General features: G+C 21.0%; 4 protein-coding genes across 4 annotated transcripts; all 4 read right to left on the bottom strand. All coding sequences in view use genetic code 6, as the record gives it.

The window, feature by feature from the left end:
* Window positions 1-470: 470 nt before the first annotated feature.
* TTHERM_00076980 (transmembrane protein, putative) lies at window positions 471-3,357 on the bottom strand (the record flags this gene model as incomplete). The annotated part of the gene is made up of 6 exons (XM_001015639.2): window positions 471-854; window positions 1,129-2,254; window positions 2,318-2,532; window positions 2,650-2,715; window positions 2,770-2,882; window positions 3,054-3,357. 6 exons carry the CDS (start codon window positions 3,355-3,357, stop codon window positions 471-473), a joined length of 2,208 nt encoding a protein of 735 aa, XP_001015639.2.
* An 8,370-nt stretch (window positions 3,358-11,727) lies between these two features.
* On the bottom strand, window positions 11,728-12,039 carry TTHERM_000075961 (hypothetical protein; the record flags this gene model as incomplete). Its single annotated transcript, XM_012797559.1, has 2 exons — window positions 11,728-11,915; window positions 11,991-12,039. The coding sequence occupies 2 exons, from the start codon at window positions 12,037-12,039 to the stop codon at window positions 11,728-11,730; spliced, it is 237 nt and encodes a 78-aa protein (XP_012653013.1).
* A 3,953-nt stretch (window positions 12,040-15,992) lies between these two features.
* Window positions 15,993-17,072, bottom strand: TTHERM_000075950 (transmembrane protein; the record flags this gene model as incomplete). Its single annotated transcript, XM_012797558.1, has 1 exon — window positions 15,993-17,072. The coding sequence occupies one exon, from the start codon at window positions 17,070-17,072 to the stop codon at window positions 15,993-15,995; it is 1,080 nt and encodes a 359-aa protein (XP_012653012.1).
* Window positions 17,073-23,332: 6,260 nt separating this feature from the next.
* On the bottom strand, window positions 23,333-24,812 carry TTHERM_00075940 (hypothetical protein; the record flags this gene model as incomplete). Its single annotated transcript, XM_001015634.2, has 2 exons — window positions 23,333-23,344; window positions 23,430-24,812. 2 exons carry the CDS (start codon window positions 24,810-24,812, stop codon window positions 23,333-23,335), a joined length of 1,395 nt encoding a protein of 464 aa, XP_001015634.2.
* Window positions 24,813-26,878: the final 2,066 nt, after the last annotated feature.

Raw genomic sequence — 26,878 nt, 5'->3', positions numbered from 1 at the left:
GTATTATTAAAGCCCAAATTATTAGTAAAGGTAGAGAGAAGTAAATTACATAGGGTTAATGATATTTAGAATCCATACAGTCAATATTATAATCAAGATCTAAATAGTACTTATCACCTATTTGTATACAATTTATAGATCTGCTTAAGAGAGTAACTACCATAGGGAAGAAGTAAAGATATGTAAAAATTAAAGCTGTTCTTAAATAATTCAGGAAAAAGTTATCTTTTTTTATCAGTTTAAATATTAATGCCAGTAAAATATAAAAAGTAAGGACTAAAATAGGTTAAGCTAATGAAAATAAAGTTTAATAGAACCATAAAGGCTGCAGGATTAAATATTTGGATATAATGCAATCAAAAGATTTGCTTGTAACACTAAGTGAATTTCCATATAATAGAACCGGAAATTTAAAATAAATAGGTATATTTATTGAAAATGAATTCAGTAATGAAAGCATTTAAAAGTGATCAGTTAATATTTTAGTTATAATTTAAGGTTTATCTGATAGTCTTACTGTTTATTAATAATAATTTAATGATTATGTTATGTTAGCTAGATATATTTTATAATTAGTTACATGTTGATCCCAAAAATAAGATTTCTGACTTGTTCAAAAAATAACCAATAATCTTTGATTGCATTTTTTAGATGATTTTAATTAAAATAATAAAAATATACAAAAAGACAAGTAAAAATATTAGAGAATTCTCAAAAGCGATAAGTAAAACACTATCATTACAATCATAGCATGCATCAGAACTAAATATTTAAGAGTATCTATTTCCCCATATTACTCCATATGAATCACACTATTCGCAAAGTGGGCCTATGTGTCCACGTAAACACATGAACTATGATACAAAAATAAATAATTATCAAAAGAAATTAAAATAAAAAAGTAAGTGAATATTTTTTATTTATAAACTTTGATAATAAATATATTTTTTAAATTAAAGAAAGGTTCTAATAAAAAGTGAAAAATGAACAGATAAATTATTTTTTTCTTCAATTTTATATCATCAAAGGTCTTAAAATAATAAATATCATCAAATATTTATAATCAGAAGATCCTAAATATTTTCATGACTCTATTAAAAACCCTGTTTTTAAAGGAAAAAAAATTACCTTTGAATCTGGTGACTCAGCTTAACAAAATTCAGGATTTTTATTACAATATACTATTATATCAGTTTTATTATTTTCTCTCCAATATCCATTCATTAAGTTTATTGTAGAACCATAGCATTCTTTAGCAGTATCAGGACACTATTTACAAGAGGTGCTGTATTAATCTAAAGAATACTTTCCTTATGGACACTCTTGGCAAATTATAGACTCAATTTATTGAGTTGTTATTTCTCCGATTGAGCAAGAAATGAAATTAATTGTAAAATTTTTTTAAAACTAATCTTAATGAAAGAAAATATTCCCTTTAGAGTCAATTAATTTAGGTAAACTATCTAAAACTATTTACAGGCTCATAATACTTTAAGGAATATACATAATCTGAGATTGCAAGTTAATTCCGTTGTTAATTTATTGTTTAGATTATACTTATCCTATCACCTATATTTTTTTATTTGACTAATCCCAATTCAAAGATACAGATAATGACTAAACAAAGCTTTGAACATCACTGCTGTAAAATTAAAATTCAGTTATATTTATATTTGACGTCAATATTGGATTATTTTCTTCATCAAGTAATTATATACCTTCAAAAGAAATTTAATTTCCACTTTTAAACTCTCTTATTTCTATTTGTCTTTCACCCAAAAATTTTACACTTCCATTTGGTATTTTAATATTCTATAAATCAATATCTATTTTCCTAATAGTTGAGCCTATATTATGACCAAAAATTTTAGCATTATTGTTTATGATTTTATTTTTATTATTATCAGTATTATTTGATTTTTCTAATAAAAAATCTGGTATAACTTATTCATAGTAAATCCCACCTCCTATAAGCGCAGTATTAGAAGTAATATTAGAATTTTCTATTATCAAATTTGAATATGACAAATTAATTGCTCCACCAGTTGAAAATGCAGCTGAATTAAATATAAATGAACATTTATATATATATACTTAAGCAATATTAACCAAATTCTAAATACTAATAGCTCCACCATTTAATCTCAAGCATTTATTTTATTTAAATTTGCAATTCTATATCAAAATATGCAAACAATTAAAAACATACAAAGAACCTCCTAGTCCATTAAAATTAGTGTTATTTTGAAATTGGCTATTATTTATTGTTATATTATTACATTAGCTCGCATATACTATTGATGTATAGGAATTTTACTTTAACTCATTATTCTCTATTAAAACTTCATTAAAAAGTATATTGTCTACGAAATTCAATTCAATTAATGGCTCATTAATCTCTTATCCAGAAAGCCTTGAAGAACTCATAATAAAATTACCACCATCATCAGGTTGTTAATTTATTGAAAATAGTGTTATTTAATTATTCAAAGATGTTAGGTTATTTATGGTGCAATTTTAGAAGCCAACAATCTATAATAAAACATATTTATTATTATTAATATATTAACTTTATTTTGAGGTGGTGTCTACTTATGGTTGTACTTCTTCGATTTTGAAATTTTTAATTGTTAAATATGTCGATTATACTTAAAAGCAAATTTTTGATATTGATGATTAATAAATATAAAAATCAGATATAGAAGTATCAGAGGCCTAAATATTAAATGAAATTTCTTAAGAATTTAAAACACTGATATATTATATTACATCAGATAGGCAAATATAATAAACATTTTTTTAGTAAAATGGCTCTATTGTTAATATTTTAATTTAATTGCTATTATTTACAGTAATTTGCTAAATTTAAATTTCAGTAACCCCTTATAGATAGAATAATTAAGTAGAATTTATTTAATTTAAATAAATATTTGTGATATTTAATTTTTAGCAAAGAGAAATTTAAAAAACTGAAATCAAGCTAGCATCAGTTACTTAGATATCTTATATATCAACGTATTGATTGTTTTAGATCTAAAAAATGTTGTTTTTACTTAAATTTTTAATGATTATTTTCTTTATGACCAAATTGACATTATCTGATAAATAAAATGTCAGCTATTCAGTCTAAATGCTATCAATGGTAATGTTTTCAATAATTACTAATTTATTGTTAGAAATAATTATTTGATTATTTCCAAGCTTTGTACTATTGAATTTTATATTTTAAAGATAAACCTAATCAAAATTGGAAATATTAAGAGAATTCTCAATATTTAATATTATGTCAATCATCTGGAAATTTTTCATTTAAGCATTTTAGTTTAAGACAATACTATCAATTATATTTAAGCTCATATTGTTTATTAATACATTTCTAATGTTTTGTGAGTTAGTTAGATTTTTCTACCAATAAATATTGTTAGTTATTAAGCTAGATTAGATAACTAAAGAAAGTGGTTTATTAGGATCTATATTTTTTTGTTAGATACTGTCTAAATCAATGCTTTAAATATATTGTTGATCTAAGTAATTCATTTTAAAAACTGAAAGCTTTTCCTAACTACTTTATAAAGTATTAAGACTATTACTTAGTTCAATTTGAAAATAAATGTTTTCTAAAGGTCTATTTTACTAAATAATTTCTATATTACAAGATTGTTTTTTAGACAAAGGTATTATCTTGTAGATTATATTTTGATAAGAAGAAAATAGCATTTCCAGAAAGATGTTATTATTTGAATCTTTGTTTATATCAACATTAGAAAGTTACAAACCTTCTTATTCAATAATTTAAAGGAGCTCGTACTAGGAATCAAAACTCAATTTTACTAGTAAAGAACTAAATTTTTATGTGATAATAAATAAATTATCATATTAGATGTTAACTATATTTGTCACTTCTTATAAACCTGATTGAATTTTAGGGTACTACTACTAGAAGCTTAAACCATTATAAATTATGATATCATTTGGGCATATAGAGTAAATGAAATAGGAATCAAAAGAAATCTTAGCTTACTTTAAGCAAGAGTTTTATATTATTTTTATTAAGTTTAAGCTGTAATTAAATACTAGAGTCTATCCTAAGTTATTTACTAAAAATATTAATTAGCGGAAAGGATCATTGACAGCATTTGTTATGATACTGTCTTAAATTGAATAGCTGTATTTTATTTATTAGTTATCTAATTGGGTTATAAATATATTAAATAAAGTATTTTCTTTAGCTATAACACAAATAAGAAGTTATTGATATGAGTCATTAATGTTATATCTTTCTTCGTATTCGTAAGGGATATTCCACCATTAATTAGAGTAATTCTAAAATAATTTAACTTGAAGTTTGAAAACAAATTAAATTTAAAGTGAATTTTAAAATACAATTTGATTTTATTTTTACTTAATAAAATCAAATGTATAAATCATATAGGTAGAAGGAATTATAATATATTAATAATATATTAAAGAGTTAGAAATATCTCCGTCAGTAAAGTTAGCCAGATTAACCTCTGCAGAATTTTTCGTTTCTAAACTCAAACTGGTTAGTTGATAGCTATTCTCATACAAAATTAGAACTTAGTTTTGTATTTTATCATAAAAAAAGTTATCAGGTAAATTTTTTAATTTGATTGTTTTTACTAAAGTTAATTATTATTTTTCTTAATCAAATTAGATTAAATTTAAATTCTCGAATTAAATATAGATAAAGTTGTTATCGTTTATCTTAATTAGCTATGCTAAATAAGGATAAACATTATAGATAGAAGGCTCAAATAATAAGGTATCAATTAATTTTGCATTTTAATATAAATTTAAAGAGAGATTAACTATGTTATAATAAACTTAATATTCGCTATTTATATTTAAAGTTTAGATGTTTTGATACTGAAGGAGATTTACCTCACTCGCATAAAGAACTTCTGTTAAATCAAAAGTAATAACTTTATCTAAGGCTAAAACTGTTAATATAGATAGATTTGTATCGAGAAAAACACTCTAAATAGGCGTTAAATTGTATGGCTGTGTAAATGTTTCAATCAATTTCATAGTAGAATATTCAAAAGCTGAAATATAAAAGTCTGAATATAAGAAAACTATATTTTTATATTTGTCTATTAAAATTCCTTAAGTATTTTATACTTCAATTTGATAAAGAGTTATATTTTTTGTTAAATAGTTATAAAAATACATAATTGGAGTTTAATCAACTAGAAGTAAAATATTTTTCTCTTGGTAATAGAAAAAAGCGTTTTTAGAAAATTAGCTTACTGTCTAATAAGTAAATAATTATATATCTCCTGGTATATTTATAGTGTTAATCTACTTGAGTGTTCCAGTTACTCCAATTAATATATTATTATCAAAATCATAAAACAAATTAGTTTCATCTTATCTGTAATCAAACAAGTAATCAATGCTTGAAAATTATCCATATTTGAATTAATTGACATTAAATTTATTAAAACTAACAAATAATGGGCCTTAAATATCTACTAATGGTGTTACCTATTGTAGATTCTTCATATAAAGCTTTATTATTAAAAAATTTAAGGAAAGATTTAAAAATTTTTTTAAAGAAATTTAGAATAAAACTTTAAAAAATATGCAAAAAATAAAAATGAGGGGTTAAGGTATTTTAGTTATTTATTGATTTAGGTTTTTCAAAAAATTATTTGGTTATTTTCAAATAAAAAAAAATAATTTTGTGCCTGAAATTATGCAATAAGAAAAAATTTAATAAATTTACCCAATTAAACTTATCATTTTGAATTCCAGTATTTAAATCATATATTTAAATATAAGAATAATATATTATAACCAAGCTCTGTTCACATTTTAAATTAAAAAGTATCTGTTTTTTTGGATTATCATTTTTTGGACTTATAGGAACTGTTGTCTTATTCTTAAACTAGTATTCAATAATTAAAATGATTTAAATATTGAGAAATTAAAAAAAAATTACATTAATAGAAAATAATTAGTAATCAGCTGTTTATACTACTATTACTTGTTATTATGAGCAGTATTCATACATTATTATGTTAGATTATATCTGATAAATGGCTTATATTTATTGACTGTCTAATTCATTAAATTAATAAATCGTGTTATTACTTATAAAGGCAAAAGAAAGAGGTTCCCAGTTTAAAATAAAAATTTTAAAATCAAATTTTAAGTCAAATTGAAAGCTTCTTATTCCATTAATTTTAACTGTGTTGATTAGTATTAACATTTTAGTTGAATTATCATAAATTGCTATTCGGTTTTATTAGAGTTAAATATCTTATATTATTTGACTTTATGAGATGTTGTAAATATTAAATGGATAATTAAGTAAATTTAGATGCCAAAATATTCCATTTTGAGATTAAAAAAAGTGAATTAATGTATTGTCATCAGTAGAAACATTTCCCAAATAATTACTATTTTCAAGTTTATTCTTAATTATTATCTAATTATTTACATCTAAAATACTTTCAGATTTTTTTATATACTAATTTTAATTATCTATTGCATAAAAGTCAATTTCAGCATTTTAGTAAAGAGTAAAGCTAGTAGCTGCCGTTATTTGAGTATATTTTTTTTTTTACATATCAAAAGTGTAAAAGTAATTTTGGTCATAATAAAACACAAATTGTTGATTAAAAATTAATGGTTAGTAATTACTATTAATAGTTGGATAGGTTATTCCTATATTAAGAAGAGTGCTTTATTGTAAATCAAAAGAATATATATATATCAGCTACTCATAAAAAATAAATATTTCTCCAGTTTGTTAATAATTTATAGAAGGATAACGTTAAAATGAATCCTATAAATTTACTGATTAATAAATAAATTATTTTTTTTTAATAGAGAATGGTTAGCAGTTAGTCATGGAAAAATAAATATAAATAATATCACTTTATGCAATTAATGGATAAGGTTAATAGCGATTAATAGATCCTTGAATTAACCAAAAGCTTGGTCTTTGCATTTTACTAAACGTATATATACTCTAAATTTAGTTTAATTAAAAGTCTACCATGTATAGCACATTTATATTTTGATCGTTTCTAGTTAAATAAATTATTTAGTCCTCATTTACAATAATAAAATTTTATAAAGAAAAAAAATAATTTTATGGATTATTTATGAATGCTTATTGTGTTTTCAGATTATAAATTTGAGGAACATTTTAGACTAAAAGCATTTCCCACTTTTAGAGATAGTAGCTTGAACTAAATAAATAAAAGTAGTTATAAGTATAGTTAACAAGTAACTATTTGTTAGATATGCTGAAAACGTATTCATAAACTGTTGAGTCTATTATTTTACTTAAAATAAGATATTTATTGCTTACTAATTAAAGGTTGTCATAATTTTAGAAATCTTATTAGACTTAATATTAAATTTATCTAGTGTTAAGTCTAGGCATTTTTTATAAATTTTTCAAGTAAAATTGAAGTTTAGAAAATCTTAAAGATTGCTAATCATAGACTTGGTTACCATCAAATAAATAAAATTAATTATTTTATTGATTATTACCAATGCTAAACATTAATTAGTTTTAATTAACGTTAAAATTATCTACATAGTAAAACATTTGGTATTAATTATTATAAAAATACTTTATTTAAAAAGTATTATCTGATAGATTGTATTACACTCTAATCTATTGATAATTATAGGAATTAGGTTATAAAATTTGAGACATGAATATGTCTAATATATTGTTCTCATAAAATATTACAGTTGTCAAAGTTGATAACTCTGTAATAAAAGGAGTGTCTACTGTTTTTACTAATTACTCGATTTGGATTTATGCTTATCCATCTTATGTTATTATCCTTAAATAATCTGTCATATTAATGAATTGTAGTAGTTTATTTTAAATGTAAAAAATAAATGTGCTATTATCCCACTAGTTTTCAAAGATATTAATCTAATTTAATTCCTGCTAAGTTATGTTGATTTCATTAATAATTTATTCTGAATGCGCATCTAAAATTGAAATTATTAAGCTGTAATCTATTTAATTATATTCTATGATCGAATTTAAATTCAAGCTATAAAATACATTATAATTGAAAAAAGGAACTTCCTTAATTTAATAAAATGATATTTAATTATTCTCAAAAGACATTTTTTGAATAATATTACTAAAATATTATCTAGAAATAGTTATTAAAAAATCATTTTTTTATATTGAATAGATAAAAGTAGTAGATGATAAATCGATATTTATAGTACTATTTTTTATTATTAAGGATCTATCTTTATTTAATAATATTTCCTATTATTTATTTTAATAAAATTTATTTAAAATATGTTTAAAAAAAAATTGATTTATTATTACCTTCAATTAAGTATCAAAAGCGTAATAAGTCACATTTTATTTATTTTAAATTTAAAATAAGATTTATGATGGAGATTAATCTATTGGCAACTTACTTACTTGTGAACTAATTCCATCAAAAACAATTATTTGGTTTTAACTAGGGCTTGTTAAAAATATAATTTAGTTATCAATATCAATATATCCTACATTAAGATCATCCTAAAAGCCTGTCTCTGAATAAACAGTTTAAAATGTAGTGTAATTCACAATAACTAAGCTGTTATTTGCTAAACACCCACCATAATTCCCTACTATAAAACTTTTTTAATTAACTTCTAGCCCATATTGCATGTATAATTCTTCAAAATTATTTAAATTTTATAGTATATTTGAATTGATTATCTCAAAATTTTAGTTGACCAGTGCAAATTAACATTAATTACCTCTAATAAAGTATTAATTACCTAAAAATGAGTTAACTTACACTATTCTTTAATTAAAATTATCAAAGCTACTTTGAAAATATGGACATTGTTGTGTTTATTCGCATTGATGAGTTTCAAAATTTTAATAAGTGAAAGAGGAGCATATTTTTGAGCATTAATTTTTTGTAAAAGGAGATTCAATAAATTCAACGCTTGATTCACAAAAATTTTATTTTAGAAAGCACTTGTTATTTTCTTAACTAAGTTATAAATTAACTTCGCATTTCAAGCAATTTTAGCTAGCATCACAATAGATACATCCTTCAACTAAGCATTAAACACATTATTAATTTTCTGTATTTATTTAACCTTATAGACAAGTTTAAGTACATTAAAAGTTATTTTATATACTATTAAAGGTGTCAGTTTGGCATTTTATACAGTTGTCTTCATTAGTATTAAAGCATTGTTAGCAACTGTTTTAACATTTCAAGCATTATTAAGTCAATATATTATAAATTTCCCCACTCAAGCACTAGCAGAGTAATTTTGAAAATATAACAGAAAATGTAATAATATAATAATCTATTTTCATATTTAATTTTGTATTGCACCTATTTTTTTGTGCTTTTTGTTTGCTAGTTTATTATTTTACTGTTTATTAGATAGCTTTTTTTTGCTTGATTGATTTTTTGCTTGATTTTTTACTGTTTATTAGATAGTTTATTTATTTTTTTATTTTTTTTAGCTATCTTGTTTGTTTGTTTGTTTGTTTGTGTGTCTGTCTATTTATTTATTTATTTACTTGTTTGTTTGTTTTTTACAATTTATGAGCTAGTTTGTTTGTTCTATTACTTACTATTTATTAGCTTGTTTGTTTTTTTACTGTTTATAAGCTAGTTTGTATGTTTGCTTTAATCTTTGCTTATATTTTTACTTTATGAGCTAATTTCTTTGTTTATTTGATTGTTTGATTTATTTATTTTATTTTTTTACTGTTTATTAGCTAGTTTGTTTGTTTACTTTTTTTACCGCTTATCAGCTAGTTTGTTTATTTAATTATTTACTTGCTTGTTTGTTTTTTACTATTTATGAACTAATTTGTTTGCTTGTTTTTTTACCTTTTATGAGCTAGTTTGTTTAATTGCTTGTTTGTTTTTTTTACTGTTTAGAAGCAAGTTTGTGTGCTTTTTTGCTTTTTTTTTTACTATTTATGAGCTAATTTGTTTGTTTTACTGTTTATTAGATAATTTGTTTGTTTGTTTTTTTATTTATTTATTTGTTTATTGTTTTTTAAACTTTATTTTTTTACTTGTTATGAGCTAGTTTGTTTGATTGATTGTTTACTGTTTATTAGATAATTTGTTTGTTTTTTTTGCTTGCTTGCTTGTTTTTTAATATTTATGAGCTCCTTTGTTTGTTTGTTTGTTTGTTTGTTTGTTTGTTTGTTTGTTTTACTGATTTATTTGACTGTTTGTTTTGTCTCTATCAATAATATTTCATTTTTTATAAAAAAATTCACTAAATGATGTAATTTAAACGAACAAACTATCAATTAAAAAACTACATTTTAAGATTTAAATTGCAATCTAAAAAATTTAAATATCTATTAACCAATATGAAATCCTAAAGCAAGGATAACTTATTTTTTTTAAGCCTTAATTATTGGATGTAATTAATTATTAAATTTTTTACTTAAAAATTATTTTACTTATTTACTTTCTTATTTGTTTGTTTTTATACTCTTTATTTGTTTGTTTTGTCACTATCAATAATAGTTATTTACTAATTGATGAAATTTAAAAGTATAAAAACTCAACCTACTTATTAATTAAAAATAAAGGAAACTGACGTATTATGTATGTATGTAAAAACCCACATTTTAAGACTTAAATTATATAATTTAAAAAATTTAAATATGTATTAACCAAAATGAAATCATGAAGCAAGGATAACTTTATACTTTTTAAGTCTTAATTATTGGGTGTAATTAATTATTAAATTTTTAACTTAAAAATTATTTTATTTATTTATTTTCTTATTGTTTGTTTGTTTTTATACTCTTTATTTCTTTATTTGTTTGTTTTGTCACTATCAATAATAGTTATTTACTAATTGATGAAATTTAAAAGTATAAAAACTCAACCTACTTATTAATTAAAAATAAAGGAAACTGACGTATTATGTATGTATGTAAAAACCCACATTTTAAGACTTAAATTATATAATCTAAAAAATTTAAATATCTATTAACCAAAATGAAATCATGAAGCAAGGATAACTTTTTATTTTTTAAGTCTTAATTATTTAGTGTAAATAATTATTTCATTTTTAACTTAAAAATAATTTTATTTATTTATATATTATTTTGCTTATTCATTTGTTTTTATATTGATTATTTGTTTGTTTTTATATTGCTTATTTATTTGTTTTTATACTGCTTTTTTGTTTGTTTTGTCTCTATCAATAATAATTAATTATTAACTGATGAAATTTAAAAGTATTAATCAATCAGTTAATAAATTAATAATAAAGAAAACTGAAGGAATTTAGTATGAAAAAACCCGCATTTTAAGATTTAAATTACAATTTAAAAAATGTAATACCTATTAACCAAAATAAAATCATAAAATCAATGATAACTTTTTATTTCTTAAGTCTTAATTATTGGGTGTAAATAATTATTTCATTTTTAACTTAAAAAAACTCAAATTTCATTTATTTGTTTCAGAATATTAGTACTACATTTTATGTTCCCATGAATAAATATACATTACTTTATATTATTATTATTATTATTATAATACTTAAAACAGAAGAATATGAAGGTAATAAATGAGGAAATTCAATGCGCATATGTATAATAAGAGAATTTACAATCGGAGCGTTTATGGGCCAGAGGGGGTAAAAAAAACCACTATCTTGCCAATCTTTTCATCTCCAACTATTTCACTTGAAGACCTACATTTTCAGACTTTTTCAACAAACATATATTGTATTTCTAAACCACAACTCCAATTTCGCAAAATAGTTTTTAATCAAAATCTTCAATGCAAATTGTTTAAAATTTGAATTTTACTCATAAAAATGGTGTGGGTTCAACTCGAATTCCCCCTCTCTATTATAGTATATGTAAACAATAGTTTTTCTTTCCTATTTTGTATGGGCTAATTTGAAAATGATATTATTCTTTTTTAATATAATATGTAATTGAAAGAGAAGTATAATAATAAAATATTTACATTTATTCAACAGAAGACAAAAAATTTATAAATGGTTAACAGCTAGCATGCAACTATTGACCTTAAGAGTTTCAAATATAAATTATTTTATTTTAAAAATAATTGATAATAGTAAATTTTTATGAGCTAAATCTTTAATATACTTTTTTTAATTAATAAAATTTCATTTAAAAAACCTAATTTTATATAAGATATAATGTTATATCAGAATGATTATTTAAATATTTAAAGCTAATATTAAATAATTTAAATATAAACAACACTATTGATCTTAATTAGCTAGCTAGCTTGGTATTTATCATCGTTTAGAAAAATAATACTTTGATAATTAAAACTTTTTATTTACAATTTAGAAATGAAAACCAAATTAAGACTTTTGATTTAAAGAAAATAATAATAAATGTATACAAATAACTGCTTTGTATTTATACATATTTGCTACATAAATTAAATCATATTAATTATCAAAAATGTTAATACAATTTACAAATACAGAATATATTTTAAACGTACTAACATATTTTTTAGCTTTTAAAACTTTTAAAATCAAGTTTTTTTCAGTATTCTGAAAATAATTAAAATGTTTCTTCTTTTTTTAAATTTAATTTATTTTTTTTTGGATTTTTGATGTTGAATTTTTAAATTATTTTTGTTTTTACATTTAAATTTCTAAAATATATTGTAAGAAGAAAAGAGTTTGCTTTTTTTTAATTAATTAAGGGGTGTGTGAGCGGAGACAGCACTAAGTGCACGTCTCCCCTAGCAGAAATTGTGCTGTTTCGGTTCCCCGCACGGGGAACAATAAGGTATTACAGACATCTTTTGTGCAATGACCTGCTCCACCCTAAGCCGCTACCCTTCATGATCGATAGCTAACTCCAGCCAGGTAAGTAAAGTCTTTCGTTAAGCAAAAAATTTCTTAATTAAATAGTTAATAGTAATTTTATTTTTTATGGGTTTTAAATTAATCAATATATAGTTATTAAAATCAATAAATAGATATAATTTAGTTTTGATAAATATTAGAAAATTAATTTTTTTCACAAGTACCTATTATTTTAAATGCTCTATATAATATTTGTTTAAATATTTTTCAATTTCAAAATTAATTCTTTCGAAATCAACTTGTTTCAAATTTATTTGAGTACAATTTTATAAATACCACAATTATATTTTATTAATATGAAAATATGTTTATCTTCTTCAGTTTTTTTTGTTTATATAATTTATCTTAAGAATTAATAATATACTGTTTGTCTTCTAATGTTAATTAAATTATTTCTTCAGTTTTAAAAATAAATTATTTATTTTATAATATAAAAAATTTATTTTTCAGACTTAATGTAAAAAATATCCTAATTTCCTTGTTTTCTAATAATTAATAATTTTTTTATAAATAATAATAAATAAATTTAAAAAGAGTTAAAAAAATTATGATCACATATATTTAGTAGTTATTAGAAATTAGGAAAAGTTTTTTTTAAATAAAATTTGTTTATTATTAAAAGCAATTGAAACAATTGTTAAAAATTTATCACAGATTTTTAATCCTTTATTAATAAAATTTATTTTTTAAATAACTTAATTTTAATATATAAAAGGTATTATTATTATTTTTAAACAGTTATGTAAATAAAAAATTTAAATACATTTGATTAAATTTTTTTTAAATTTTATAAAAGTTAGAAAAAATAATGAGATTTGATTTTAACTAAATTTTATCTGAATAAAGTATTTATAGAATAGGTTATGAATATATAATTAATAACTAAATTACAGTTAATAAAGCCTTTCTAAATATTGATTCTATTTTACCAATAAATCTATTCAAAAGTTAAAAGAAACAATTTCATCTTTATAGTTGATTGTCTCACATTTTTCAGTTTAGGGTGAATTAAGAGTAAGTATATTTTCTTAAGATTTATCAGTCTGTATACTTTATTATTTTTCTTTAACTTATTATTAAATTTTAAAAATTAGTTTGAATTTTAATACACTTAAATTTATTTACTTAAAGGGCTTTAGTTTGTTCTTCTTGTATAATATGACCATTTTTTCTTTAAGTTTGACATTGAATTTAGTTTTCTCTAAGTATTTTTACTAATTTAGTTAAAATTTTAAAGTGTAAATTTGGAAGTTTGTAATCGCTAAGAGCTATTATCTATTAAAACTTTTGATAAACCAAAATATTATTGAACACTTTCCTGATTATAAAAATCATAATTTTTGAGATATTGTACAAGCATTCTAATTTTTCTTTTTACATTTTTTAACTTAATGAGAGATTAAATTTTTAGCTTATTCTCAATTTAAATATTCTTAAAAAATCTTGGATATTTAACTTTTAGATAGTAGAGAATTTTATCAATTACATTTCTGTCATTTTAATCAAACGGAATGATTTTTATAAATAGACCTTAAGCTATTTACAAAACAAACATTAAATTTATAAAGAATAAAGCCAGAGTGACAAAAGTTTTTTAGAATATTTAATCAGATAAATTATTGTCTAATATAGATAATACATTCAATGAAATCGCACTTAGAATAGCTGATTACTATAATAAATTGTTAAAGTCTTTAACGACATAAGGATTTAATTTAAAGATTATACAAATCCACAATAAAATAATACCATTCATCAATGAGGTCTAAATTTAAAAAACAAAATATTTTAAATAAAAAAAAATTGTTGTAGATTTTATATTTAAATTATAAATTAAATTTACCTTTAATTATTAATTTTATTGTAGTAATATGGAAATTGATATTAATAGTGATTTATAAAATAGTTTACCAAATTCCCAATAATAAAATTTATCTTTGAATCCAGCAAATACAAACGAATATTTAACCTCTTCGAAAATAGACCATTTTTATTTTTTTCCATTTCTAACATTTCTGAATAGGAATACAGGTATTATTAAAGTCCAAATTATTAGCAAAGGCAGAGAAAAATAAATTACATAAGGTTAATGATATTTAGAATCCATACAGTGAATATTATAGTCAAGATCTAAATATTACTTATCACCTATTTATATGCAATTTATAGATCTGCTCAATAGAGTAACTACCATAGGGAAGAAATAAAGATATGTAAAAATTAAAGCAGTTCTTAAATAATTCAGTAAAAAGTTATCTTTTTTTATCAGTTTAAAAACTAATGCCAATAAAATATAAAAAATAAGGACTAAAAAAGGTAGAGCTAATGAGAATAAGGTTTAATAGAACCATAAAGGCTGCAGGATTAAATATTTGGATATAATGCAATCAAAAGATTTGCTTGTAATACTAAGTGAATTTCCATATAATAGCACTGGAAATTTAAAAAAAATAGGTATATTTACTGAAAATGAATTCAGTAATGAAAGCATTTAAAAATGATCAGTCAATATTTTAGTTACTATTTAAGGTTTATCTGATTGTCCCACTGTTCAATAATAAAATTTTTAAAATGAAAGATTAAATAATGATATATTTTATAATTAATTACATGTTGATCCTAAAAATAAGATTTCTGACTTGTTCACAAAATAACCAATAATCTTTGCTTGCATTTTTTAGATGATTTTAATTAAAATAATAATAATATAAAAAAGGACTACTAAAAATATTAGAGAATTTTCTAAAGCTATAAGTAAAACACTATCATTACAATTATAGCATACATCAGAACTAAAAAATTAAGAATATCTATTTCCCCATATTACTCCATATGAATCGCATTATTAGCAAAGTGGTCCTATGTGTCCACGTAAACACATGAACTATGATACAAAAATAAAAAATTATCAAATGAAAAAATATAAGAAAGCTTAATGAAAAATTTTTTTATAAACTTTGAAAATAATTAGATTTTTAGAATTAATGAAAGGTCCTCATAAAAAGTTAAAAATGGATAGAGAAAATTAATTATTTTTGAAAATTTCTATCACCAACACCTTAAAATCGCAAAATAATTATTTTCAAAAATTCATAATCAGAAGATCTTAAATATTTTCATGATTAAATACCCTGTTTTTAAAGGAAAAAAATTACTTTTGAATCTGGTGACTCAGCTTAACAAAATTATGGATTTTTATTACAATATATTATTATATCAGTTTTATCATTTTCTCTCCAATATCCATTCATTAAGTTTATTGTAGAACCATAGCATTATTTAGCAGAATCCGGACACTATTTACAAGAGGTGCTGTATTGATCCAAAGAATACTTTCCTTCTGGACACTCTTGGCAAATTATAGACTCAATTTATTGCATTGTAATTTCTCCGATTGAACAAGAAGCGAAATTAATTGTAAAATTTTTTTAAAACTAATCTTAATTGAAGAAAATATTCCCTTAAGAGTCAATTAATTTAGGTAAACTATCTAAAACTATTTACAGATTCATTTTACTTTAAGGCGTATACATAATCTAAGATTGTAAGTTAATTCCGTTGTTAATATATTGCCTAGATTATACTTATCCTATCACCTGTATTTTCTTATTTGACTAATCCCAATTCAAAGATACAGATAATGACTATATAAAACTTTGAACATCACTGCTATAAAATTAAAATTCATTTATATTTATATTTGATGTCAAAATTGGACTATTTTCTTCATCGAGTAATTATATTCCTTCAAAAGTTATTTAATTTCCACTTTTAAACTCTCTTATTTCTATCTGTCTTTCACCCAAAATTTTTATACTACCATTTGGTATTTTAATATTCTATAAGTCTATATCAAGTTTCCTAATAGTTGAGCCTATATTATGACCAAAAATTTTAGCATTATTGTTTATGATTTTATTTTTATTATTAGCAGTATTATTTGATTTTTCTAATACAAAATCTGGTATAACTTATTCATAGTAGATCCCACCTCCTATAAGCGCATTATTAGAAGTAATATTAGAATTTTCTATTATCAAATTTGAGTATGACAAATTAATCGCTCCACCAGTTGAAAATGAAGCTGAATTAAGTATAAATGAACACTTATATATATGTACTTAAGCAATGTTAACTGAATTCTAAATACTTATAGCTCCACCATTCAATTTTAAGCATTTATTTTATATAAACATGGAATTTTATATCAAAATATGCAAGCAATTAAAAACATACAAAGAACCTCCTATCCCATTAAAATTAGTGTTATTTTAAAATTGGCTATTATTTATTGTCATATTATTACATTAGCTCACATATACTATTGATGAAAAGGAATTTTACTTTAACACATTATTTTCTATTAAAACTTCATTAAAAAGAATCGTATCTATGAAATTCAATTCAATTAACGGTTAATTAATCTCTTATCCAGAAAGCCTTGAAAAACTCATAATAAAATTGCCACTATCATCAATATGCTAATTTATTGATAATACTGTTATTTAATTATTCAAAGATGTTAAATTATTTATGGTGCAATTTTAGAAGCCAACAATCTATAGAAATACATATTTATTATTATTAATATATTAACTATATATTGAGGAGTTGTCTACTTGTGGTTGCACTTCTTCGATTTTTAAATTCTTAATTACTAAATTTATTGATTATACTTAAAAGAACATTTTTGATATTGATGATTAATAAATATAAAAATCAGATATAGAAGTTTCAGAGGCCTAAATATCAAATGAAACTTCTTAAGAATTTAAAACACTGATGTATTATAATTGATCAGATAGACAAATATATTAAACATTTTTTGAGTAAAGTGGTTCTATTCTTAATATTTTAATTTAATTACTTCTATTTACAGTAATTTGCTCAACTTAAATTTCAGTAGCCCCTTATAGATAGAATAATTAAGTAGAATTTACTTAATTTAAATAAATATTTGTGATATTTAATTTTTAACACAGAGAAATTTAGAAAACTGAAATCAAGATAGCATCAGATACTTAAATATCTTATATATCAATATATTGATTGTTTTAGATCTAAAAAATGTTTCTTTTACTTAAATTTTTAATGAAAATTTACTTTATGACCAAATTGGTATTGTCTGATAAATAAAATGCAAGCTACTCAATCTAAACGCTATCAATTGTAATATTTTCAATAATTACCAATTTATTGTTAGAAATAATTATTTGATTATTTCCAAGTTTTGTGCTATTGAATTTTATATTTTAAATATAAACTTAATCAAAATTGGAAATATTAAGAGAATTTTCAATATTTAAAATTATGTCAATCATCTAGAAATTTTTCATTTCAGCATTTTAGTTTAAGGTAATGCTATCAATTATATTTAAGCTCATATTGTTTATTAATAAATTTCTAATGTTTTGTGAGTTAGTTTAATTTTTCGACCAATAAATATTGTTAGTTATTAAGTTAGATTAGATAACTAAAGAAAGAGGTTTATTAGGATCTATATTTTTTTGTTAGATACTGTCTAAATAAATGCTTTAAATATATTGCTGATCTAAGTAATTTATTTTTAAAACTGAAAGTTTTTGCTAACTGCTTTATAAAGTATTAAGACTGTTACTTAGTTCAATTTGAAAATAAATGTTTTCTAAAGGTCTATTTTGCTAAATAATTTCTATATTACAAGATTATTTTTTAGACAAAGGTATAATCTAGTAGATTATATTTTGATAAGAAGAAAATAGCATTTCCAAAAAAAAGTTATTATTTGAATCTTTGTTTAATTCAACTTTAGAAAGTTACAAACCTTTTTAATCAATAATTTAAATGAGCTCATGCTAGGAATCAAAACTCAATTTTACTAGTAAAGAACTAAATTTTTATGTGATAATAAATAAATTATCATATTAGATGTTAACTATATTTGTCACTTCTTTTAAACCTGATTGAATTTTAGGGTACTACTACTAGAAGCTTAAACCATTATAAATTATGATATCATTTGGGCATATAGAGTAAATGAAATAGGAATCAAAAGAAATCTTAGCTTACTTTAAGCAAGAGTTTTATATTATTTTTATTAATTTTAAACTGTAATTAAGTACTAGAGTTTAACCTTAGTTATTAACTAAAAATATTAATTAGCGGAAAGGATCATTGACAGCATTCGTTATGATACTGTCTTAAATTGAATAAGTGTATTTTATTTCTTAGGTATCTAATTGGACTATATATATACTAAATATACTATTTTCTTTAGCTATAACACAAATAAGAAGCTATTGATATGAGTCATTAGTGTTATACCTTTCTTCGTATTCATAAGGGATATTCCACGATTAATTAGAATAATTCTAAAATAATTTAACTTGAAGTTTGAAAACAAATTAAATTTAAAGTGTATTTTAAAAAGTAATTTGATTTTATTTTTGCTGAATAAAATTAAATGTATAAATCATATAGGTAGAAGGAATTATAATATATTAATAATATATTAACGATTTGGAAATATCTCCGTCATTAAAGTTAGTTATATTAACCTCTGCAGAATGTTGCGTTTCTAAACTCAAACTGGTTAGTTGATAGCTATTCTCATACAAAATTAGAACTTAATTTTGTAATTTATCATAAAAAAAGTTATCAGGTAAATTGTTTAATTTGATTCTTTTAACTAAAGCTAATTTTTATTTTTCTTAATCAAATTAGATTAAATTTAAATTCTCGAATTAAATATAGATAAAGTTGTTATCATTTATCTTAATTAGCTATGTTAAATAAGGATAAACATTATAGATAGATGTTTCAAATAATAAGGTATCAATTAATTTTGTGTTTTAATACAAATTTAAAGAGAGATTAACTATGTTATAATAAACTTAATATTCACTATTTATATTTAAAGTTTAGATGTTTTGATACTAAAGAAGATTTACCTCACTCGCATAAAGAACTTCTGTTAAATCAAAAGTGATAACTTTATTTAAGGTTAAAGCTGTTAATATAGATAGATTTATATCCAAAAATACACTCTAAATAGGTGTTTAATCTTATAGCTGTGTAAATGTTTCAATCAATTACATTGTAGAATATTCAAAAGCTGAGATATAAAAATCTGAATATAAAAAAACTATATTTTTATATTTATCGAATAAAATTCCTTAAGTATTTTAGACTTCGATTTGATAAAGAGTTATATTTTTTGTTAAATAATTATAAAAATACATAATTGGAGTTTAATCAACTAAAAGTAAAATATTTTTCTCTTGGTAATAGAAAAAAGCGTTTTTAGAAAATTAGCTTACTGTCTAATAAGTAAATAATTATTTATCTCCAGGTATATTTATAGAGTTAATTTATTTGAGTGTTCCAGTAACTCCAATTAATATATTATGATCAAAATCATAAAGCAAATTAGTTACATTTTCTCTGTAATCAAACAAGTATTTATAGCTTTTAAAATTTCCATAGTAGAAAAAATTACTGCTAAATTTATAAAAAATAACTAATAATGGGCCTTAAATATCTACTAATGGTGTTATCAATTGTAAGTTCTTCATAAGTTGCTTTATTATTAAAAAAATTTAAGGAAGGGTTTAAAAATTTTTAAAGAAATTTAGAATAAAACTTGAAAAAAGATGCACAAAAATAAAAATGAGTGGTTAAGGTAATTTATCCTCCACAGGAGGTTATTGATATAGGTTTTTCAAAATATAAAATTAAAATTATTTATTTATTTAACTTAAAATCAAAAGATTTTTAAATTATATGAAAAATATTTTTATAAAATTAGTTGATTTTTTTCATAGAAAAAAATAATATTGAGTTTGAAATTTTGTAATAAGAAAAAATATTTATAAATTTACCTATTTAAACTTATCAGATAACATTCCAGTATTTAAATCATATATTTAAATATAGGTAAAATATATTATAACCAAATTCTGTTCACATTTTAGATTAAAAAGTATCTGTTATTTTGGTCTATCATTTTTTGGTCTAATAGGAACTGTTGTCTTATTATTAAACTAGTATTTTATAATTAAAATGATTTTAATATTGTGAAATTAAAAAAAAATTACATTAATAGAATATAATTAGTAATCAGCTGTTTATACTACTATTATTTGTTATTAGGAGCAGTATTCATACATAATTATGTTAGATTCTATCTGATAAATAGTTTATATTTATTGACTGTCTAATTCATTAAATTAATAAATCGTGTTATTACTTATAAAGGCAAAAGAAAGAGGTTCCCAGTTTAAAATAAAAATTTTAAAATCAAATTTTTAGTCAAATTGAAAGCTTCTTATTCCATTAATTTTAACTGTATTAATTAGTATTAGCATTTTAGTTGAATTATCATAAATTGCTATTCGGTTTTAATAAAGTTAAATATCTTATATTATTTGACTTTATGTGATTATGTAAATATTAAATGGATAATTAAATAAATTTAGATGCCAAAATATTCCATTTTGAGATTAAAAAAAGTGAATTAATGTATTTTCATCGGTAGAAATATTTCCCAAATGATTACTATTTTCAATTTTATTCTTAATAGTTATCTAATTATTTACATCTATAATACTTTCAGATTTTTTTATATACTAATTTTAATTGTCTATTGCGTAAAAGTCAATATAACCATTTTAGTAAAGAGTAAAGCTAGTAGTTGCCGTTATTTGAGTATATTATTTTTTTTACATATCAAAAGTGTAAAAGTAATTTTGGTCATAATAAAACACAAATTGTTGATTAAAAATTAATGGTTAGTAGTTGGTCTAAGGAATTGGATAGGTTAGTCCAATATTAAGAAAAGTGCTTTCTTATAAATCAAGTGAATATACATATATCAGCTAATTTTAAAATATAAATATTTCTCCAGTTTGTTAATAATTTATAGAGGGATATAGTTAAAATTAACCCTTTAAATTAACTGGTTAATAAATAAATTATTTTTTTTTTATAGAGAATGGTTAGCACATAGTCATAGAAAAATAAATATAAATAATATCACTTTATGCAATTAAGGGATAAGGATAATCAGATCCATAAATTAACCAAAAGCTTGGGCTTTAATTTTAATCAAATATAAATATACTCTAGATTTAGTTTAATTAAAAGTCTACCATGTATAGCACATTTATATTTTAATCATTTGTAGTTAAATAGATTATTTAATCCTCATTTATAATAATAAAATTTTCTAAAGAAAAAAAATAATTTTATTCATTATTTATGAATTTTAACTGTTCTTTTAGATTGTATATTTGAGGAACATCTTAGACTAAAAGCATGTCCCACTTTTAGAGATAGTAGTTTGAACTAAATAAATAAGTATAGTTATAAGTATAGTTAATAAGTAACTATTTGTTAGATATGCTGAAAACGTATTCGTAAACTGTTGAGTCTATTATTTTACTTAGAATAAGATATTTATTGCTTACTAATTAAAGGTTATCATAACTTTAGAAATCTTATTAGACTTAATATTAAATTTATCTAGTGTTAAGTCTTGGCATTTTTTATAAACTTTGCAAGTAAAATTAAATTTTAGAAAATCTTAATGATTACTAATCATAAATTTAATTACCATCAAATATATAAAATATATTCTTCTACTGACTATTATCAATGCTAAGCATTAATTAGTTTTAATTAACCATAAAATTATCTACATAGTATAATTATTGGTATTAATTATTATAAAAATACTTCATTTAAAAAGTATTATCTGATATATTGTATTGCACTCTAATCTATTGATAATTATAGGTTTTAGGTTATAAAATTTGAGACAGGAATATGTCTAATATATTGTTCTTGTAAAATATTGCAGTTGTAAAAGTTGATAACTCAGTAATAAAAGGAGTGTCTACTGTTTATACTAATTATTCGAATTTGATTTATGATTATCCATCCTATGTTATTATCCTTAAATAATCTGTCATATTAATGAATTATAGTAGTTTATTTTAAATGTAAAAAATATATGTGCTATTATCCCACTAGTTTTCAAAGATACTAATCTAATTTAATTTCTATGAAGAAGTTACGTTGAATTGATTAATAATTTATTCTGAATTTGCATCTAAAATTGAAATTTTTATGCTGTAATCTATTTAGTTGTATTCTATGATAGAATTTAAATTCAAGCTATAAAATACTTTATAATTGTAAAGAGGAGCTTGCTTAATTTTTTAAAATGATATTTAATTATTTTCAAAAACCGCTTTTTGAATAATAAATTAGCGAGGAATACTATATACATCCATAGAAACAGTTATTAAAAAATCATTTTTTTATATTGAATAAACAATAGTAGATGATAAATCGAGATTTAGAGTACTATTTTTTATTATTAAGGATCTATCTCTACTTAACAATATTTCCTATTATTTATTTTAATAAAATTTATTTAATACATGTTTTAAAAAAAATAATTTTATTATTACCTTCAATTAATAATCTATAATATAATAAGTAACATTTTATTTATTTGAAATTTAAAATAGTATTTATGGTGGAGATTAATTTATTGGCAACTTACTTACTTAAGAACTAATTCCATCAAAAACAATTATTTGTTTGTAATTAGTGCTTATTAAAAATACAATTTAGTTATTAGTATCAATATATCCTACATTAAGATCATCCTAAAACCCTATCTCTGAATAAACAGTTTAGGATGTAGCGAAATTCGCAATAACTAAGCTGTTATTTGCTAAGCATCCGCCATAATTCCCTACTATAAAGCTTTTTTAATTAACTTCTACCCCATATTACATGTATAATTCTTCAAAATTATTTAAATTTTATAGTATATTTGAATTGATTATCTCAAAATTTTAGTTGACCAGTGCAAATTAGCATTAATTACCTCTAATAAAGTATTAATTACCTAAAAATGAGTTAACTTACACTATTCTTTAATTAAAATTATCAAAGCTACTTTGAAAATATGGACATTGTTGTGTTTACTCGCATTGATGAGTTTCAAAATTTTAATAAGTGAAAGAGGAGCATATTTTTGAGCATTAATTTTTTGTAAAAGGAGATTCAATAAATTCAACGCTTGATTCACAAAAATTTTATTTTAGAAAGCACTTATTGTTTTCTTAACTAAGTTATAAATTAACTTCGCATTTTAAGCAATTTTAGTTAGCATCACATTAGATACATCCTTCAACTAAGCATTAAACACATTATTAATTTTCTGTATTTATTTAACCTTATAGACAAGTTTAAGTACATTAAAAGTTATTTTATATACTATTAAAGGTGTTAGTTTGGCATTTTATACAGTTGTCTTCATTAGTATTAAAGCATTGTTAGCAGCTGATAGAACATTTCAAGCACTATTAAGTCAATATATTATAAATTTCCCCATTCAAGCACTAGCACAGCAACTTTGAAAATAAAACAGAAAATATAATTATATAATAATCTATTTTCATAGTTAATTTTGTATTGCACCTATTGTTTTTGTGTTTTTTGTATGTTAGTTTATTATTTTACTGTTTATTAGCTACTTTTTTTGCTTTTTGCTTGCTTATCGATTGATTTTTTGTTTGTTTTTTTACTGTTTATGAGCTAGCTTGCTTATTTTTTTACTGTTTATTAGCAATTTTGTTTGTTTGATTGTTTTACTATTTATTCGGTTTGTTTGTGTTTTTTGTCTCTATCAATAATATTTAATTTTTTTAAAAAACTTTCACTAAATGATGTAATTTAAACTGAACTAATTATTAATGAAAAAACCCAAATTTTAAGATTTAAATTATATAATCTAAAAAATTATTAATATCTAATAACTAAAGCGAAATCAAAAAGCAAGGATAATTTTTTTTTTTAATTCTTATTTATTGAGTGTAAATAATTATTTCATTTTTAACTTGAATTATGAAAAATTTTAATAAAACTTATTACTAAAACATTTTTAATTAAAAAAACTCAAATCTCACTTATTTTTATTTGTTTCAGAATATTATTACTACATTTTTATGCTTCTTAATCTAATATTATGAATAAATATACATTACTTTAAATTATTTTTTTACTAAAACAGAAGAATATGAAGGTAATAAAAGAGGAAACGGATTGCATGTTACTTAAGCTTTCCTCCTTTTAATTATACATATTTTTAATTAAAATTTTTCATATGCCTCTGTTTTTTTGATTCTCTTTAAAAGTCTGTCTCATCTAACATACCACCTAACAAAAAACAAATAAGATTTAAAAATAAATATTTATTTCATAAAACAAATATTATATTCAAATTCTTATAATTTTTATTTTATTTTAAAATTTCTAAAATAACATTTTAATTGTATCCTATATATATTTAACATTTATAAACTGGATAAATTAGAACATTAATTTAAATAAAACTAAAATTATCCAAAATATTTATTTTTGTTATTTTAAATACATTTTTTTTATATTATGCATATGTATAACTAATAAATTTTGATTAAGAATACACACCAAGTACTTATCTGATCAAAAATAATTTATAATTACAAATATTTCAAATTATTTGGGTTAAGAGTTTCAAATATAATTTATTTTATTATAAAAATTATTGATACTTGCAAATTTCATAAGAATTTTTATGAGCAAATTCTTCAATATACTTTTTTTAATTATAAAATTTGATTTAAAAAAACCAAATATATGAAATATTTAAGGTCAGTTTTTAAATGTTGTTTCTCAATGATTATTTTAATATTAAAACCTAAGATTAAATAATATAAATATAAATAACATTATTGATCATATTTAGCTTGCTTGGTATTTCTCTTCGTTTATAAATACAATACTGATAATTAAAACTTTTTATTTACAATTTAGAAATGAAAACCAAATGAATACTTTTAATTAAAAAAAAATAATAATAAATGTATACAAATCATTTCTTTGTTTTTATACAAATTTACTGCATATAGTAATTGATATTTATTATATATAAAAATTATTAATATAATTTACTAATACTGATTTATATTTTAAAAGTTCTAACATTTTTTTTAGCTTTTAATGCTTTTAAAATCAAGTTTTTTTCAGTATTCTGTAAATAAATAAAATATTTCTTCTTTTTCATATTTAATTTAATTTTTGTGGGTTTTATTTTGTTAAATTTTTTAAGTATTTTTGTTAATATATTTAAATTTCTAAAATATATTGTAAGAAGAAAAGAATTTGTTTTTTTTGATTAATTAAGGGGTGTGTGAGCGGAGACAGCACTAAGTGCACGTCTCCCCTAGCAGAAATTGTGCTGTTTCGGTTCCCCGCACGGGGAACAATAAGGTATTACAGACATCTTTTGTGCAATGACCTGCTCCACCCTAAGCCGCTACCCTTCATGATCGATAGCTAACTCCAGCCAGGTAAGTAAAGTCTTTCGTTATGCGAAACCTTTCTTAATTAAATAGTTAAGAGTAATTATATTTTTTATGGGTTTTAAATTAATAAATAGATAATTATTAAAATCAATTAATAGATATTATTTACTTTTGATATCTTTGATAAATATTTGAAAATTAAATTTTTTCGCAAGTACCTATTGTTTTAATGGCCATGCATAACATTTGTTTAAATATTTTTCAATTTCAAAATTAATTCTTTTGAAATTAAAATGTTTCAAATATATTTGAGCTTAAATATTATAAATACAACAATTATATTTTATAAATAGAAAATGTATTTGTCCTCTTACCTTTCTATTTTCAGTTTTGTCTATTTTTTTTTATTAAGAATAAATAGACTATTTGTCGGATACTTTATTAAGTTATTTCTTAAGTTTTAAAAATTAATTGTTTATTTTAAATATTATAAAATAATAAGTTAAATATTAATTATTTAATTCATGAATTTTTACAGTTTTTCAATATAATCAAAATAGCCATTTTATTTTATGGCAAAAATAATATAAATTATCATATTTTTATTAAAAAAAAAATAGATTTCATGATTTTTAGTTTCTTTTTCATTTTGTTTTTTA

The sequence above is a fragment of the Tetrahymena thermophila genome (genome assembly GCF_000189635.1).
Source record: "Tetrahymena thermophila SB210 genomic scaffold scf_8254650, whole genome shotgun sequence".
NCBI classification, from domain to species: Eukaryota; Ciliophora; class Oligohymenophorea; order Hymenostomatida; family Tetrahymenidae; genus Tetrahymena; species Tetrahymena thermophila.
Note: the sequence above shows the minus strand (reverse complement) of the source record. Positions and strands in the feature narration are given on the sequence as shown.